This window comes from Ischnura elegans, chromosome 11, assembly GCF_921293095.1.
Source record: "Ischnura elegans chromosome 11, ioIscEleg1.1, whole genome shotgun sequence".
Taxonomy (NCBI): Eukaryota; Metazoa; Arthropoda; class Insecta; order Odonata; family Coenagrionidae; genus Ischnura; species Ischnura elegans.
The window spans coordinates 64,029,583-64,050,378 of NC_060256.1; the positions used below are offsets into that span (position 1 = coordinate 64,029,583).

General features: G+C 38.9%; 2 protein-coding genes across 3 annotated transcripts in view; one reads left to right on the forward strand and one right to left on the reverse strand.

Annotated features, from left to right (window-relative positions):
- LOC124168232 (transcription factor IIIB 90 kDa subunit) overlaps positions 1–20,796 on the reverse strand; it is a 162,988-nt gene that overhangs the window by 55,638 nt on the left and 86,554 nt on the right. The window lies entirely within an intron of this gene.
- LOC124168233 (BTB/POZ domain-containing protein 6) overlaps positions 9,356–20,796 on the forward strand; it is an 85,304-nt gene continuing 73,863 nt past the window's right edge. Inside the window, exons 1-2 of one of the 2 annotated variants that reach the window (XM_046546372.1) lie at positions 9,356–9,504; positions 17,764–17,968. In XM_046546372.1, the coding sequence (XP_046402328.1) occupies positions 17,880–17,968 (89 nt within the window). In that variant the 5' untranslated portion in view covers positions 9,356–9,504; positions 17,764–17,879. The remainder of the gene's footprint in view (positions 9,505–17,763; positions 17,969–20,796) is intronic. The other variant, XM_046546373.1, reaches the window with a different exon arrangement.

Consider the following 20,796-nt stretch of genomic DNA (forward strand, 5'->3'; position numbering starts at 1 on the left):
TATCTCGCATTCTTTAAATAACTTTTATCAAAATGCGGCTGATTCCACATTCAAGTCTCCTGTTGATACGTAAGTATGAGTCATCATGTGCGTTTACTAAAATAAATAAGTACTGAAACATCGGGGAGCATGAAGAGTGCTTGGCTTCTGATCGAGGGATCCCGGGTTCATATCCCAAGTGAAACTTTCAGAAACCCCCCCAAAAAATACCCTAAGAGCGAGGTGACAAAATGGAAAAGAACTGGCCCTCCGACCCCTAATTTGTGAATTTCAGACGCCTGCGGCTTAATTCAAGGTGAGCGCTACCTTCACCGACCTAAATAAACCATATGGTTTAATCATTCATTGAGTGAGTGAGTGATAATGAAACAATAGTTTTTGAATAAGAGATACAGTGTCCGGCGTGATACGGTGGAAATCTTTGATATTCAGCTTAGTAAAACCACTTGTCTGTTTCCACACACTTTTATTCAAACCGACCATGGTTTCGGCAACTGGTGCAATTATCAAGGTTTTCAATATCAATAGTTTTTGTTTCAAGTTTAAGGTGGGAACTGGGAATTGTAGTAGGAAAAAAGAGCAAGAACAAGGCTACATCTTATGAACAGGAGACAAAAACTAGCAGGAGTACTAGTAATAGGAATTAATGAAATCTGCAGAAAATAGGTCGATGTGGTTTAGCGGTAAGGAGACGACTTCAGGAAGACAATCCTGTGTACTCGAAAAACGACGTCTTAATAAATGATTAAATAAAAACTAGAAAATGAAGTCGTTCACAAAAACCTGTTATCGTAAGTCATTAAAAGTATTCGGGGGATGAATAAGAAAGATAAGTTACGGCGAATAAAATATTGAGGGTTCAACCACTATCTCAACATTTAAAATAAAAAATGCTAAAGTTATCGCCCACTTTAGATAAGTTGGTGACGTCATTATAGCTTTGGTTCATTTACTACCTCAGGAAGAACATTTCACTGAAGAAAATAATCTAAAGAACTAATCTAATTTCACTGAAGAAAGTAAAGAAAGTAATGGGTGTTCATAATAAGGAACCGCACAAGACAAAGGAGTATCAAGGACGCGATGAGACGATAGGTATGCGTTCGTGACGTCATCAAATATTCTTCAAAGGGTCACTATCCTCAATTACGGACCTCTTTATTTTCCAAACTATTAAAATAAACAAGAAAATAAAATATGAGAACAAATCCATAGTATCTCATTCACCAGTAGGTGGGGGAGAGGTACAATCACATCGACCTGACCTCAACTTATAGGAGAAGCTTTTCGTTCAAGGAGGAGAGCCTATGTCCACTAAATCTGCGTAACGATATTATTCAGCTCAAAAAAGGTTTTACCATCGCAAACATGATTTCAGTTCCAGCAAATTAAAATTGTAATACTTTATTAATAATCATCATAATCATTAGTGAACAATCCTAAAATTGGTTTGACGGAGCTCTTCATTCCGCTGCCCTATCCGCTAACCTTTTCATAGTGATGTATTTATTTATTCTCCTTTATGACAAATCGTATGTAAAATAATACATTTAATTAATCATTAAAGTTGATGAGTTTCATGATTCTGAGTAGGATTCGAAGCATAATACTTATTACACCCGAGACATTCTCCTAAACTAAAAATGGAGTGCGACACGATATAATTTACAAAGATTAACAGAAAAATCAGGCACATTAATTAAAAGCGAAACATGGGAAAGAGATTACAAACGATAGCATTAGAGAAAGGAGTCAAAATTTTCCAAGAAATACACCGAATAGAATTAAAGAAACGACAACGAAATCTAGAACGCGAACACCCTAATTACAAAATTTCCAGAAAAAAATAATTTTAAGGAGCTTAGACGTAATGTTTTCCTCACTAATTGATCGATTCCAAGAATAAAGTTGAGAAAACTCCATCAGCATCATTTCCTTATTGATGCCGAAAATTATGCGGGCACAAAATTTATTTCATAAAAAATGCCCGTCTGAACCAGCAAAATTCATTTCGTAATCACTGTCACTATGTGCAATAAAAATGCACGATTAAATTTACACTCGCGCAAACGGGTAAAAAGGATAAGGAAAAAGCGTATTTTTTATCTTTCTATTTCATTTTTTTCCTACTTTTGAGGGATGCATCATTTAATCGAGCAGCAGGGCTGTTGAAGAAATTTCTTCAAAAAGTATGCCTAACGCCATCTACTGAGAAAATGTTAAATTGTTTCCTAAATGGAAATTTCTTAAAGTCTAGAGCAAAATGGAATAAAATTTAAAATTTTTGATTATTGAATGTTAAGTTGTCATCAGAAGCAAGGAGGTGTGCAAAATTTCAAGCCGATCCGACAATAGGAAATGGCTTAAAAATCAATTACAAGGCGTTGCACAGTGGTCCGAAATCGGAAAAAGCTGTACTAAAGTCCAAAATTGTTTTTTATGAGGTAGAGACTTGAAACTTGGTGTATAATCTCATAAATAATTGATGATCATGAAACTATAAGCCATTTTTCATATATCCCATTCGTTGCTAAGATACAAAGGACCAAACATGACCAAATTTCCAAAAGCACGCCCGATCCCGTTTTTCCTCGCAAAACTTTAGCTGTTGGTTTAGCTGTTGGTAGCGTTTTGGAAGGATTTCAATGAAATAATATATGACATTATATTCTGGTAGTACGGTACTTCATCTACATTTTCCATTATTTTTTAATACTTTTGTTAATATTGGTGCGATATAATGTCGAAAAATGGCTGACCCTTATTCCTGGCATAACCGGACATGAAGTAGACAATATCTTTAGTTTGTGAAATATAAGTTCTCTTGTCACTTTTTCATAGGGAATCAGGATAGTCTTCCTGTAGAAGGTATTTAAATGTAAGGAGGTTGAAAGAGGAGAAGGTGATGGAGTTATTTAGCATATTTTAGAGCAGGATGACGTGTGGCTGATTTTTAAACCACAGTCCCTGTTGAAATTTCTTCCCGTTTGAAATTAACCTATTTGAAATTTCAGCAAATCTTTCAATGGCTAACTGTGCCATCGCCAACTCAACGCACAGAGGCCGATGGCAGAGCCAGTCATTGAAACGTCTGCTCTGATAAAACAGCTCACCTCATGGGAATCCCTTGAAGAATTTATCCACAATTTTGGGATTGATGAATTATGATGAAGAAGAATGATCCAGAGATTTTTCTCTAAATAGCTATTACTATTGCCAGTGGCGTAACAATGGGGAGATGAGGGGATAGATTTACCTCCAAAAGCCTCAGAGAAATTTTTTTAAAAAATTAAAACTATTGCCTAATTTTGAAATATAATAACTGAACTCGCTTAAAGCTAAACTTTTGGTGACAAAATAATGTAAAATGTGTTTCAAGGCATGTTATTTTTCAAAAATTTTCCCACACCCCCTTCTGCCTGGGGGAGGGGGTCGCCACCCCAGGCCACCCCATCCCCCCAAAGCATATTCCTAGTTACGCTATCGCTATTGCTATTCGGTTACTAACGCGTCTGTTAGGGAAACTGTGGTCTTCGATACAACAACCGAGGTGGTAGTAAACGAAAATGAAGAATTAAACCGCAAATCGCGGAAAATTCCGTTCTCATAATGACTAACATTGGCACAAAAAAAGGTAGAACGGTGAACTATAAGCATTTGTGCGAAATTCTGTCGAAGCTCCATAAGGTCGTGTCATACATCGTTTTACTCATTGTTTATTCGACTACTACAATGAATAATAATTAAACATTGTTTAAACGTAAACGTTTAGCTTCTACGTTCGAAATAGTGAAGAAGAACACGCGAAGAACGATGAAAACGGCGAAACGGTCGTCTTCTTCATCTCGTATGGGCAAAATATTTGACTGGTGCACTTCATTGTATTTTTTATAGAGAGAACATCTTCACATTACAAATACGCGATTCGTGGCAGAATTCCGTGCAAATGCTTTCAATTCAGCGCTCTACCTCTTTTGCGCCGATAGTGTGTACATTAACCCCACTTGTAAACGTGCTGGTCTCTCCAACGCACATATCCACTGAAGCTTATGTAGTGATTCGGAAATGGAAGATTTCCATTTCCAAAATATGTATAAATATGTTGTTGTGTGACGTCACAGAATAGCCAGCTATGACAAACCGTATGGCCCATGCGACCGAAGCGCCTCGCTATCCACCCGTGCCATCACCAGCAGCTCCTCTCCTTCCTGAGACTTTGGTAATGTTCTAAATTTTGGCTATTCTGGACGCACACATTCACTATTACTTCATGCCTTTTGCTTGAATTGATTTGGAAATTGGGTTTAATGGAAATAAACTTTGGGTTAAAAGCTTAAAATACTTGTGTGTGATTATTTGTTTACCGACACCAAGGGCAAGAACCCACGCAAGGCAAAGCGTGCGACCCGCGACTTTCGAGGTGGCGGGCAGCGCACCCCTTACACTTAAATCTACATGCAATTTATTGAATCTAGCACATCCGGCATTGAATCTATAATATCGTCCAGGCCTAATTAACCTGCATTTACGGGCGGGCGTGTGTGTATGACGTTGCCAGGTGGAGGAGGCTGCTAAGCGACACGCGGTGGCGCTCGGAGCGGCGCACACACTTTTCCCTCCTGCGTCCCAAATATCCCTCCCGCCTCGCTCCTTGCATAATTCCCACCGGCTCGTGACGTTTACCCAACGCTCTCGCTAGCAACGCCTCGGTTGTCATGACGACGCGCTCCGGGTGACGTCACCATTCCGCTGCCCTCGAATCGAGATATTTCAAACCGCATAATCGGCTTTTCACTCGCAGGTACAGATGGGCTTGAGCGATAATCGTTGTACGCGATCTAAAATGAAATAAACAGCGGCATTTATCATAACGAATAAAATCGATTATTTATTTTATCGACAAACCGTTACAGACAGTATTTTGCAGCTGGTTTCTTACAAATGTAGTTCATGGTTATTTTTCACACTCATAATATCCTTGACAGCTGGTTACATAAAAATCAGCATTCTGATCTTCATGGTTTATTGGTTCAGTGATAAGGCTTCTTAGGCACCCACAGCGATTTTGGACGGCAGGTAAAATATCGGCCGCCAACATATCAATAGTGAAAAATTGGAGGACCACCCACCGATACCGCTAAAAAGTCGGTTAAGAGCCAGAGAATGCCACAGTGGATCACGGCAACCAGGCAAGTAATCAGCAGGCTTTCCCGGAGCATAGAATCGTGGAAGGTTACTCGAATAGGGTGGTTACCTATCATTTTTTTATTGCCTAAATCGAAATATTAATACTCCTGGAGAATCTATTTCACACTTTTAGATTTTTAAATGGCGATATCTATTTTCGCGATTAAATGGAAAGTGAAAATTTTCAAGCGCGCGAAAACGCGACGGCTAAGTATGAATGCCGGGAAAACTCCGTGTGACGTCGTTCCGGTTCCCGCTGCCGCAAGTGAGGCGACCTTGGGGCGAGGCTTTGAGCGCTGATACGACGCAGGATGCTAGCAGGTAGCAGAGTACCATGCTAGCTGGTAGCGCTTGGTTTAAATAAGGATTATTAATACCTTATCAAACGAAGAAAACTTTCCGACCTTAGCCAGTTTTAATAGGTGATTATTAAGATATGTTTCCCTGAGCTCTGTGCCTCATGCATGCATTGGTAACCTCAGACGATGTAAAACTCCTATCTACTCTTATAGAAACTAGTTCCCTGTGACGTCACGTGGAGTGGTATCGCATGGGCGCCAATCTGGCCTTTTTCAAATGAGGATAAAATTGACCAATACCATTCGTCTAAACCGGTATTTCTAAAACAAAATAATTTGTAAATTATGAATACAGTGATGGTGGGTAACGAATCGCAATCAATGCCTTTCGTTTTATTTGATGAAGGAAACTACCCTATTCCACCGGTTCAGGATCTCGGCCCAAGGCCGAAATGGAGTTGGAGAACCTGACCCGGTGGAATTCCCGAGTAAGCTTCCACGAGGCAAGTGATCGTTTGGCCGGTTAAAATCCCGCGTATGGGCAAGTAGCGCTCCACCGATAATATATCGGCCGTCTAAAAGCGGTGGGTGTGTAAGAATCCCAAGGTTTAATTATCGAGGGAAGCCAATGTTTCGCCAAAATCATAACGGTCGTCACATTCCTGTTAACGAAGCGTCAGACGATGATACAGATACTAACAGAATCAACTCTTGGTTAATTGTGATCAGAGGGAAAAATATACATCCTCAGCTTTATATTCTAAAGATGACTTTCACAAAAAAAAGGCGCAACTAATGGCCTCCCAATATTTTCAGGAATCTCAAATGTTGGGTAAAAATGTAGAGAAATTTATACTTGTCATAAAAATCATAATGTCTTTAGTATTGAAATCTGTAAGCAGGTAATGTCAATTCGTCATTTTTTTACATCAATGACGTTTTCCACCCAATACTTACTTCTCATAGCGTCAAATATTCAAAACTAGAATTGAAGCCGAGAATTCCAAAAAAAAAAACACATCCGTTTAGCAAAGTTTTGACACAGACCCCATTCACTAAACGTCTTAAAAGCTACCAAATCGATTGCTTTCATTTTTCTCCGTATTACACTGTGTGATAACCTATCACAGAAAAAATTTGAAGGAACAGCTATAGTACACCCCAGGAATTAATTAAAAAAATTGCTCCACCCTATTTTTTGACGAGTAAACTAGTAAATTTTTTGAAAGCTTAACTTCAATGAAAGCGATGGCAGTCATTATAATTCCAGATCATCTGTTTCTCACGGAGAAATTCTACTCCGCCTTGAATCTGCGTTAGTTCTAACCTCAGCAATGCTGAAAAGAGTTAACTCTAAGAGATAAATAGATAACTAATTTTCCAAACCCTGAAATGTAATCGTTGCCATTAAAGCTCGAATTAAGGTTTAACAGACGGAAATGAGAACAAAATCATTAATTTTCCATTTGTCCCGTACGCTAAAGGTGGTAAAGCAAAAACGAAGACAGTGAGACGGGGAGGCGTATGAAAAATTTAAGTGAATGCGACGGCGAATCCCGAAATGGGCGTATTTTCTGTAGTCTTATGACCGGCCCCGTTCTCGAAACAAACTAGGACGGTATTGCGAAGCATAGTTTTAATCAACGATTGCATAAATCTCATTTATCCCGACGCAGGTCATGCAAGACTAGAAACGCCTACATAAATCCTACCCTTACACCGAAGATCTACACACAAAAAATAACCAGTGATTTTTCACAATCACTGATCTGAATCTCTCAATCACCAAACACGCGGCGTACTGGGATATTCAAATATAGAGGAGCAACGCACTTACGTAGAGGTGTTGAGAGAGAAAATATGCGCAAATTTGGGTGAACTGCAATTTGGTTCAAACATGGTTAAAACGATAATATTGAAATTATAGCTTTACCTCATCAAGCAATGCGATACGTCCATTCATAATAAGTAGTAAATACAACTGAACGCGTACCACCGTATAGCTATTGTATGATTTAAAATTGTTTGAGGTATTTGGAGGAGGCCACCGACAGCCAAGGCCAGTTACGCCATGAGGGAAGAGTAGAGAAGGAAGGGTGGAGAGAAACCTGGGATTAGCCTGCTCTTAACGAAAGGCACCTAGGGGACTACGGCTTTAACGTCCCACCCGACGGACGGAGTGATGTCAAGTGCCTTCCACGAAGTACTCAAGCAGGGATTGCTGAGTCTCTGAAAAATCTCCGCCATATCCGGGATTCGAACCTCAACCTACAGGGTGGTAAGCCAGCCCTATCCCCAAAGTTGTATAAGTTGACGCGCCTCAATGACGAGAATCTTCAGAGCAATGAGTTTTCCAGAGATATGGGCACGGGTTCGTATCCAGTCATTGGCGAAGCTTATTCATTAGAACACACGGAAAATAATGCGACCGCTTAATCATCAATAATGCAGTAGTCGATAAAGACTATGAACTCTCTCCGGACTGTATTGTATGGTAATGATACTTGGCTATACCCGACGGACCATTAAGTGCTGCTTAAATGCTTTGTGCCAAGGAGAATAGTGGGCGATACAAGGAGAAAAGACTTGCGTAAATACAGGAAGCATTGCACAAGTTACGATAAAATTTATTCCACGAGAAAATTTTGAACAGTACACATATACGCCGCCGTTACAAGTTAGGTTTAATAGAAACGAATATTCATAAATCGCAAGCTTATATGACTGGGTGTTGAGCTGGTTCTACTTTAAGACAATCGCACGAATAGCCATTCTCATATAGCCATTCTACGGCAGACATTTTACCTCAAACAAGCGTTGTCAAAAGAGACAATTTTTTCTGTACCCTAGCGTGTAAAACATCCGTAAGAGTTATCCATTAAACTGTCAAAACCAGCGTCGTTTAATACGCGTCTGAACTTCTCGTTGGACATACGTTTATGCAAATGACGACTACAACCATATCCAATAATCTAGACGTGATATAAAAACTATTTAGAGAAATGGTTGACAGAGAATTTCAGATGATTGGCTCATGGGATATTGAAGGATGCTTAAGTCATAGGGACACGAAACAAACTTCTTTCGTCAGTTTTCCGACTCTGAAAGAAAGAATGAGAAGGAAATGACTAAATTGACACCTTTAGTGTGCCTCATGAAGACATATCTGGCGAGACCGGTATTGCCCAATATTTAACAAAACTGTTTAGTACGGAAGTTACTTTGATGGTTTTAATTGTGAATACCTTCCACAAAGTAATGACATTAATTTATTTAAAAATTGAATGAATGCATTTGAGCGCAAAAAGAACTGTAAAAGTCACCTTAGCACTAAACCTAGCTCTTGACATGCCACACCAAGGCGTTATTTAAATGCAATTATTCTTGGAAGTCAAGAAATCCGTGGGTGAAAGGGAAGAGGAGTTAAAAACAATTATGAATAGTTGACGCTATTATCAGCCATACGTTTCGGGCAAAACAATGAATGATCGCAGAAAGAAATATCTATAAAAGAATACTATCTACTGTAATCAGGAAGTCAATGATTAAGAGAAATGTCGAAGTACAAACATCAACATTTTAATTTCAGTTTCCTACACAATTTGGTGGCACTGATAAACACTCCATGAAAACATTGCAAAATATCATCTAAATATTTTATTGATACATCCCGTTTCATACCTACGCAACACTAAAAAAAACATGATAAGACACGTGCCAATAAAACATTTGGTGATTCATCTAAAAGACATTCTCTGAGAACAAACAGCAGTGCTTAAGATCTTCGGTATGGATGCCCACTATAAAATATAGCAGCACAATATATCTTGATTCATTTTTGATCGAGCCGTTGAATTGTGAATCACTCAACCACGAACACTCCCCTGCTTCACACTTTCTTCACTATTAATCACTTCTATGCAGCCCACTTACAACTCCTGATGACCTCACATCATCCGTTCTACATCAACGCCTGAAAGGAATCTAGGAGGGGTATTCCTCGAGGGTTTCGGCGGAGGTGAGTTTCCCATCCACCACCACACATATTCACTTCAATATATTCACAGGGCTACTCACATCGCCATATCAAACTGTAAGAGGACGCATTACTCCCGATTTAATTGCTTTCTTTTGTGGCTAATTAAATTCTTTAACTTATGTTGTCGTCTTTAATTGTCTAGAATAAGTATAGCAGACCCTTTTCAACTCTTGGATCTATCTCAAATCAGCTCTGATGAAATAGCAAAGCAGAGAAATATTTTGGCTAGAATAAATTATTGATAAACTGAGTGGAAATTTGCAAAGTTAATTTACTTTTCTATGATTGTGAAGTTCCACAAAGTAACAATCCCTTTAAAAAATTTATACTTGAGGAACGACAAATAATTGATAAGGGTTCACTCTAACGCATCATGAAAAATTCAAGATTGTAGCATAAATTTAAGCGAGCCACTTGTCACGAAAAAGGATGGAATATGACCGATAAAGAAGGAGCGATGCGTCTCTTAATGTAGTCCGCTTTATGTACTTTAACACTCGTGCTCACTAACATAACCACCGTTCGCCCAAACCTACCTATTTCGCAATGAAGAAGTCGCTTTTAGTAAGCATCCAAAAAGTAAACATACCAAAAAGTCCAGATTCCCCTAACTACTCATGAACGAGAATGACAATGACCCTTGCTTATCGAATCGCTGACTGCTGGTCTTTGCCAACCACGCGTATGAATCGAGAAAATCAACTATGCGGCGTAGACGAAAACAACGACGCCATCGAAGCAATTTCTTTGTATGACGAAATCTACTTTGGAAAAAAACAAGGAATTCCGTGATTTCCATTAGTCATATTATGGTTTGTTCATAAGTGACAATTTGAAAGAGGTTGGTGACCTAAAGCAATTGAAAAGGTACTGAGGGTAACAAAATTCAACAAACAGCTTGGATTATTGTCCATCTTCCGAGATCTAATGGAATCTAATACCACTATTCCATTCGATAACCTAAAATGATTAAGAAATTCCTCTATTATACTTTCTTTAAATCAGGAAAATGCAATTAGGATTTCACAAGACAAACATCTGAAATTCTTTTATGAAACGAACAATCGTAATAATACAAAAGTTGAAAAGCGACGTGTAAAAAGCTAACAGCAGTAAGTGTAGATTTAGTGTCATTCTCAAGGAGAAATCCAAAGAAATAGCCAAAATATTTAATTAAATATTTTATAACAAAAGGCAAGTACCAAACAGATAATACATAACGAATACGCTGAGAATTTCGTGAAGCCAATTCCACGAAAGCAATATAAAAATAATGCAAGAAAACTTGATGACAGTAAAATCCAGAAAACTTAAGGTCGGGTATTTAAAACAAATATCTTCGAAACCAATTGTGAGATTATATTAATTTTATTTTAAAGATGATATTTTCCATATTTCAAGCCATGATGTAGTTTTATAAAACAATTACGATTATTTATGATGAATTGAACTCCTCAAGCTTGGGCGAGTAATGAATTTAAAAATCCAAATTCAAATAAATTGCGAGACCGACAACTATTTTCGACAAGGAATTTCACGCTTTCCCTAAGAATTAGAGTATTCCGATTTATATCAGTCACAGTGATTTTATAGGTCTCCTGTGATGTCATCAAAAACCAGAGAACAGCCAAGAAGAAATTTGACTTTTTTTAAGAAACAGAAGAATTTTGGTTCGCAACAGAGCGCAAATATTCCAAAACGAAAATGTCCACTGGGCAAGAATTTGGGATGAATACCTTACATGCGTACTTATGAGGTTACTAGAACGTTTTTCCATAGTGAGTCGATATTACGCATAGTAACAGATATACTGAGGAACTATATATAACAGATCACAGAGGAAAAGTTATGGCTTTGTTACATTTTACGATAAACGATAAAAATGAGGGTTGTATCTAAACTTGGCTGAATGGACGTGTACTCTCTTGTAATTCAGCTTCAATTCAACGCTCCCATCCTGTTATATCTCTAAGTCTCTCTTTTGATATAGAAACTTGCCCTAAATGTTTCTATTCATCTTAAATATGGAAATCACCAATCTGATGTAAAATATAAATCATTTTATGGCATTGGAACGATCCATTATTGGAGTCAACAATACGCCTCTTTCTACTGGGTCGTTATGCAACCGTCTGCTGAGTGAAAACCTTCGTCAGAGGCTGAACTTCCCCAACGAACATTCCGAAGCCACGTGATTTCCAGTTTCAACTACCTGTTTCTCAAATTCAAGATTAATGGGCGATGTTCCACGCGGTGATATAATCAAGGAACAACAGGTCTACTAAAAGGCAGACTATATAAGAAACTCGATGACAAACGAGAAAATAGTGAAAGATCTCTATTCTTGCTGTCTATAGACTCCCGAGAATGTTCTTCTAAAGATACCTCTATATTGTCAATGATCCTTAAGTGGTCTTTGTTGAAGCGGTAGTTGAATATTAGAATAGATTATTCGCTTAGCTAACGGTAAAAAAAATCGATAGTAAACGTTATGATATGGTTTCCTTTCTCGCTCATAGAGTTTCACAAGTTGAATAAATAGTTTCAAGGTAATAATTAAGGTAATTAAAGGTAATATTTTCCGGGGAAATATTTTCCAAAAAAAAGTTAGATCCTCTAATGCCAAGGCTATTAAATTTTAATTGATAATGTGGTATTTAGGTTTTATATAATAACTTCTACACTGCGATTTCCTTACGATCTTGCAACCGAAATTGGAAATCAGGAAAATAGACGAGTTAATGCGGATTTTCTAAAACAAGTTATGTCCGCAGGCAACATTGTCGTCAACGTTTTACAGAGAACTCTTCTCCAGGAGAAATTTAATACAGTAAGCGTCTTCATGATAATTTATACTGTACAAGGTCCTGGTACGGGAAATACTAATTAGTAGAATAAATTTGGCTCCTCCACAAGCATAGAATTACATTTAATTAGAAAAGAAACTTAAGAGTAAAATATAAAAAAAATATTTCAAGGCAACGGTCCGCAATGCTGTAAAGTACACGACTGAAATGGCCGCAAAGCTAACCTGATAATAGTAAAACAATAACGCTGCAATTAGACAAAAAATCTAATTCCATATGGTGCTACCTTCAGATAATATTCGTGATTTTAGCTAATTATCTTTACTAATATTCGCGTATGTATTAATCAAAACCTGATGCAAATTCTATATTAAGAAACATAGGTTATGCAAAAAGATCTTGGTGAGCAATCAAAGATAAAACAATTTTCAATGTATGCACGAAATCTGGATAATACGAGTATTACATCATTTCACCATTCACGGAAGAGATATTCATTATATTTTTCCCGATTCCAAGACCGCAATTAATTGCACACCATAATAAATGCCTGAATTGCACCCGTACGTAAGTCGAGTTTATTAACAATGCCGTGATCTCAAATTTTAATTCCAACACAATAATTGTTTTCCTTCGTGATAATCGATGTGGCTTAAAGTCAATTTGCCACATTACAATCGGCGATTACCAATTAGAGCAAGAATTCTGGTCCAGCATATCGCGAGATGAGAACATTTGGCCCTTCTACCATCTGACATTCTAACGACCAATTTATAGGATGAAAATTTTGAACCCATGAACATTTTACGAATGAGGGTATTAAAAAAGGCACTTTGCAAATTCAGTCCGCTTCCATTGATACACGTGTCAAGGACGACAACGTGTTGAATGTCCAGCACACAGCGACTAAAAATCCTAACTACTAACCTAATCCTAGTGACTAACAGGTAGGAATCTACCTGTTATTCCATAAACGAACCCAGGAAAAAATGGTTAAATTACGGGTAAATTTTATGGAAAGAATGTGTCACAGCGTGTAACTTATGCAGTGATTCTTCAAAACAGCGTTTGCGCTCAGTTGCGCGTAATTTACTGAAATATATGCGATGACACATTCCTCGAATGAATGTACCCCATATACCTACGGTCTCATGATTTCTCGTGCATTTCAATGGAGCACGATCCTCGGGGTTCTTCCCAAGAAGCCAGATTGGCTTCGCCCACGAATTTACAAAAGAGGATCCTTAAGTCAGCCTCTAAATGTGTTCTCCCCGACCTCGAATTTAAATGAGTTTATAAAAGTTGCTATTCGCGTCGCTGACGTACAAAGTGATCCAAGTTTCACGGAGAAATAAGGTATACTTAGAAGTGTCAACCGAAATTATCATTCATGATCTGATTTATCAACTTCATAACTCTTCCATGGTATTCCTCGCATTTCCAAAGACTATTCATACTGCAAAATATTGGAAAAACTTTGATCGCACTGCACTCATCGCCGCACCGCGGACATTTTTGAAAACCGATTAAAATGCGGACCGAAGTGGCAACAGAAATCAGCCTTCTATGGTACGGCATTGGGCCTCCTTTATGCAGTCCCCTTGGCTTCGCCTTAAGAGGGGCAGTCAGCAATCCATTATTTATACACCAGTGATAAATAAAATGCAATCAACGACAATGGCCGATTGTATCAAGTTAGTCTCGAAGCTTTTAATGCCTGGTGAATGTTTGATCAACTCGTCTGGGAGTTGCCACCTCGATACGGAATTTCCCACGAACGGCATACGTCAGGCAGTGCGCAGGAAACGACCATAGAATCACGTCATTAATACTGATTCCCTGAATCCGTAGGAATTTTCTGAAAAAAATATTTTTGCTCTAAAAATTCCCTTTATCAGCCATCGACGGGACGTGACTCGCGAACTGTAGTATTTTCCCCAGCCATTAACGTTGGTATAACGAAGAAATAACTTGAGCGATTGGGGAGATAAATAGGTGAAATGACAACTTCCTATAACAATGTCTCTCGGCCTTTCCACCCGGTGAGGCACTCAATTTCGGCAGAAATGGAGCGCCAAACCCGGTGGAGAGCCCGAGAGACATTCACAGCCACCATTCGATTAGATACCTCTAACTACATCAAAAGCTGCATCGTCAAGATATAACGAAGAGTGCTAGTTAGACATGTGAATTGTCGTTGGAATGTTGCATCGTAAACGTTCGCTATTTGAAATAAATTTCACCAAATATTTTAGACGTTTTAAGCTCACTATCGTCCCCCGCTGCATGGTACGCTAAAATTCTTGAATCAAAATTTTTTTTTGTTTATTCCGCGCATGATTTTAATCGTTTACCAAAACGTTTCTCCAATCGATCTGGAAGCTTTTTAAGAGTGTAAACGGTCATCTAATTGTTTTAGCTACACGGGACGACTCTGTCGAAACATTAAATCCCTTATTTCCAAAATTTAAACCTCTATAGTGTGTGAAAAAAGATCTTCTACTTTCCCGGAGTATACTGGTAGCGAAGGCTGCTCGGGTGCTCAACCGGGTAATTTCTTCCACGGCTGCCGACGTTTTCGGGACGAGTTGTACTCCTTTTTCAGCCCTTAATAAACACACGTTCCGACCCGATTATCCGAAACGACCAAACTGCCTGACCATCCCTGACGGGGCCAGCTCTAAAGACGTCCAAACCAATACACCCGACCCGACCAGCTTACCAAATGTTCTACAGTACATAACATGATCGCGTGGAGTGAAGTTGGTTTCGGCTGGTGTTGGCTACGCATTTTTAGCCAATTAGGTTCTCATTGATGACATCAAAAAAAAAGATAATAGTATGGGGAAAGAAGTGGCTGCTTGAAGTTTCACCCACATGAATTAACTTCGAGATTTGGATGTAAATGATTTTCGAAATTATTTGAGGATGGACGAAGTTTGTTTAATGGAGTTTCTTGGCAAAACCAAACCTCAAATTGATTGCAAAAGTAGCCGATAACGGTAGAGACGTTGCGACGCCACAGAGATCGGGGTAGGGTGGTCGGCGGTTGGATGGTCCGACCGACCGCTGAGTCCGACTGTTTTAGTCGGGCGACAGGCATACAGAGACAGACCCTCCAACCGTCGCGACGGTTGGAGGGTCTGTCACGTTGGCACCGACGCGTCAGTGCCAACGTAGTTGATCCCGAAAGTTGGGTGGTTTGGTCGGACCGTGTGTAGTGGTTTTCAAGGAGGGAGTACGACTTGTACCCCGAAACGTCCGTAACCACGGAGGATATTACCCGGTGGAGCACCCGAAAAGCCTTCACTACGAGTATACGCCGGGAAAGCGTCAGATCTTTTTCCAGACACTGAAGAGGTTAACATTTAGGAAATGAGGGTCTTCATGTTTCAATCAGGGATGGCTAGTGTAACGAAACGAAAATTTTTCATTTTGACTCGGAGGGAAACGAAAATAAGAGGCCTAGGTTTAGTTTCGCCCCCGGACAAAATTAAAGTCACCAAGGAGTTTAATTTCTACCGGAAACGAAACTTTACTCCCAGGAACGAAACTAAACCAATCGAAACCCCGCTGCTCATATTTAAGTTTCGATCCCTGAAGTTGAATGGCGGGATATAAGAGGGAATAGTTTTGACCCATTACGCTTGACATACGATTACAGATATTAAAACATTGAGCTTAAAAATTGAATGGCTAGTTTGCGTTCACCGTTCTCCTGCTAGTGGTAAAAATATGAGTGGCCCTTGCATCTAATGCCGGTTGGCCGAACCCCTACTTCATACTCGGTGTGTGGGTCGAAACTTAACCGTTCGAAGGTGAAGCACGTGTTCACTCCGGCGCGAATCAAAATCTATATTTTGTTTCGTCCCAGAGGTTTAGCTAAGTTTCGACCCGAAGTAGTTTTGACTCCGATTTCGTTTCGAACCTGAATTTAACTCCCCGGGTTTAAATCCATAACGTTTCGTTTCCACATGTCGCTCCCGGGAACGAAACTATTTAAAAGTTACTTGTTTTGACTTCCGTTTCGTTTCACTTGCCAATCCTGCTCAAATCCTCACATTTTAGCCCAGTAGGGTGGTTTCCTATTATTTTTTTATTGCCTAAATCGAAAGATAATTACTCCTGGAGTACGCATTACACGCTCTTAGATTTTCGAATGACGATATCTATTTTTCGCGATTAGACGAAAAGTGAAAATTTTCAAGCGCGCGAAAGCGCGACGGCTAGGTAGGAATGATGGGAAAAGTCCGTGTGACGTATTTCTGGTTCCCGCTGCCGCAAGTGAGGTGACCTTGGGGCCCGGCTTTGAGCCCTGCTGCGACGCAGGATGCTAGCAGGTAGCTGAGTACCCTAACTCCATAACTATTTCTCCATTAGAGGACACATTAAATTATCCCAATTTTACCGTCAAATGCCTAAAAAATGGCACAGAGTAGCAGATAGCGCTTGGCTTAAATATGGATTATTACTACCTTATCAAACGAAGGAAACTTTCCGACCTTAGACAATTTTAATAAGTGATTATTAAGAGATGTTTCCCTGAGCTCTATGACTCATGCATGCATTGGTAATCTCAGACGATGTAAAACTCCTATCCTCTCGTGTAGAAACCAGGTCCCTGTGACGTCACGTGGAGTGGAATCGCATGGGCGCCAATCTAGCCTTTTTCAAATGAGGTTAAAATTGACCATTGCCATCCGTTTAAACTGGGAATTCAAAAACAAAATAATTTGTATATTATGAAAACCCTAATTGTGGGTAACGAATAGCAATCAATGCCTTTCGTTTTCTTTGATGAAGGAAACTACCCTATCATTATCATCCACGTAACTAATACATAAAAACATACCATAATTTGATTACGAACCAATGCCACTGGGGGTTTTAAACCCTGAAAGGAGGGAGCCCAACTACTCAAGGAGACCGAGATAATGCGGACAGAAGAATGTCTCTCGGGGCTCAGTCCAGCAGTCATGCTATGAGAACTCCACTATCTTGAAAGGGTTAAATTAAAAATTAAGTTGATTGCAGCAATAATTTATTTTGTAGTTCCTTGCAGATATTTCTTCAAAAATAAAATGAAAAATGATAATCACAACAATCACATCAAACAAAAAATTTCAGACAAAAAGAAAATTAAAGAGTAATTAGTAGAAATATAAACTTTTTAAAAATGGCCAACATTTTAACACTTCAAAATGTAAGAGCATGAGCTCTTATAAATTCAATACTTGGTATGAGAGAGCAGTTCTCATCGCCTCTATAGTAATATCAAGATGTTAAATAGTTTGTAATAAAATTACAAAATGTCCAGCCATAAAATAATCACTACTACATGGGCTATTATGACCACAGTGTTGAAATCTCATTTTAAAAAATTAACCCTATTGGACTGATTTTTACACTTTTTCTCCTGCTTACTCTTTAGGAAAGGACCTCAAGTGCAGATCCTAGCTGACTAGTATCCCGTAAGAAGTAAGGGTCGATGAAGGCGAGGGTGCGCGACCTGGAGGACCAGTTCGCGACACTCCTGTGGACTGAGCGATGGGAGAGAGAAGGGGGGACCGGAGCGGAGCGAGGGAGGACCCCCACGGGGACACGAGGCGGGCCAACGTCGCCTGGCAACAAGGAAGGTAAGAACAACCTCATTTGCCAACCACGTTTTCTTCCTGTATGAAAATTCCAAAGAGAAAATAACCATAAACCTCGAACAGGATCGGAAATCGGATATCCCGCATTCGCAACCTTGTCTTCTAAATTAAATTATACAATACTTGGTACAGGGTGCGGTAACATAATTTCCTTTTTTCAAAACTTAAGGTAGTTAGAGTGTTATCGGCTGAAGACAAGTGATGTACTCGGGATACCTATTGTTTACGCAAAAGTGTCACAAAAAATTAAACAAAAGAAAACATAATTAGAAAAGTAATGTGAGTGAAAATTTTCACCTCAGCACAATGCAAACGTCAAAAATATATTTTTTAACGGCATTTACAGAAGTCAACTTGATTAGTTCCAACACTGCTTCGAAACTTAGCACACTGAACTGTTGACGACACGCCTTGACTAAATATTCACAATCTAAGCGGTATATTCCAAATAAATATATTTGATTATAAAAAAGACATGTAAGACTTACGTAAAAGCCGGGAAACTAAACACATTTGCGTAATTTAGGCGAAGACGGTGTAGTGGTTTTCATTTTGCGGTGTTGGCACCAGAGAACTCGGCGGCCATCTTGCCAGTTTCAGGCAGTTTTTCACAAATATCTTTCTTATTTTATCATGAAGCTATATCTTTCCCTACATATTTGCATTCGTCACAAAACTTGCTCATAATGAGTGACGTCTCGACAACGTCTTATTACAAACTGCTTCGCTAGCTCGAAAAAACTCCATAACTATTTCTCCATTAGAGCACATATTAAATTATCCCAATTTTACCGTCAAATACATAAAAAATGGCACATGGCACATCTCCCTTTTCCTTTGGAGAATTTGAAGTGCGTCTTTCAAAGAATATGTAGCCAAAGTTTCATCTATGTCTTGTTACTTTTACCGAGGCACTCCAACTACCTTAATATAACGGATTTTAGGAATCAGAAATTTTTTATTTGCATTCTATAATGTCGGATAATAATATTAATTAACCTTAAGTTACGTTTTACACAGTTTTGAAGATAACATCATTTAAGTGACCTCCCCCACTCTCCATACTCCGAGAAAACTGATTTCTGACCTTAATCATGACTCATGCCAGCATAGCAAGGGGAATGTTGGCAATTTCTTCCTCAACGCTGGTCTTCTAAGCTTGTAGTAACCTTGGATGGTTCACACAAACACATGATATAAAAAAAAACCTCGTAGGAAAAATCACTATGGGCCATATTGGGAACCACCACATTTAATCAGAAATTTTTCCTCCAAGTAACGCCAATTGGAGTTTCTTTCAATTACCTTTAAGACAAAAAAACTTCGCGGCGGGGAAAATATGCCGTAGTAGTTCAATTGAAAGAAAACCAGGTTGCGAATTCAGAAGATCCGGGTTCGAATCCTGGGCAAGGAGAATAATTTTTCCTTCGAGGAATTTTCATACTGTACGAGCACTAGCCGGAGAATCCGTAAAGAGATTCGCCTTTGGCTAGTCCGAGGTTATTTTGTTTAATAAGATCTGTACTTCGTTCTACCATTCTGTAAATTGATCCCAGCATGTGTGCAAAAGAAGTATCTGCGTGATTCATCGTGAACTTTCCTCTTGAGCGATGGTGAAAACAAAACAATTGCTAGGATAAAAATTCCCCTCCACCCAGAGCACTACGCTATTCATTACCCACAGTTTTAACGGCAATTTTACAAAGGTCTTGCGCTAGGTGTACGCCAAATTCAAGGTCAGTGGTTCGATTCCCGGTCCTACGGAATTTTCCCCATAGCAGATAATGAAAACGTATGTACCCAGTTGCGCCGCTTCGGTACAATGGAGCTTTACAGGCCATGAACCCAAAAGGGGCAAAACAGACATACTTAAATAATATTAATATCAATTTCCTATTGAACGCGTGCAAGCTCAGACCTAATAATTTAAACGAGATTTTCATAGCTCTAGTAAAAGATCTTGCATGATGGGGATGCTCAATGCTCATGGGCCTAGTTTAACTGCCCCGGGGCTAAATAGACCATAGCTACGTTACTGGACGAGGCATACCTAATGCATACAGGCTTAAGACTATAGAAGTCAGATTAGAGAAATCAGCACATAAAGCCAAGAAACCAACACTCATTATTTACATTCAATATTAAGATGCATGCATTTGTTTCGATACACAAAATTATATGGATTTAAAATAATACGATACGGTACTCACACGATTTGTAAAAATAAATTAGCGTGAGAAAATAATAGGAATCTTTTTCTCTTTTATATCTTGCTGCCACTCAATTTTATTAATTATTGAGCAATGCTAAAAAAAGAGATGCGTTAAGAAACCTCTTTATTTCCTTCATTTTTCACAATAAATCGGCCCTTAACAGATGTTCTTAACTACCATTTTTCGCTTCGGGGAGAATCTATAGGACAGTCCATATTGAAAAAGCCTTACGATGTGAAGTAGAATCGTTTTCGACATCAAAATCGTCTATCCTCCACTTAAAACACCATTAAAATGGCTAGCTGACGTGAACTCTGTTGCATGCATGCTTGGAACGTTTTCACGTGTATAGTAGTTATGCCGTAAACGTATACGATCGTAATTTTTTAAGTTTAAGTTTTTTAAGCATTTAAAGAATATAAATGTGCGTTAGAAGTCCGTCTCACTCCATAGGCGCCTGAAACATTGTTTTTCAAGCAAAAATGAACATATTTTCCTTACCGCCAAGGACAATGTTAAATGTCGTGAAATTCATTAAATACTTACCATTGATTGGCGATACTCATGACAGAATATAATGGCGGTTTTTTCCAAGAG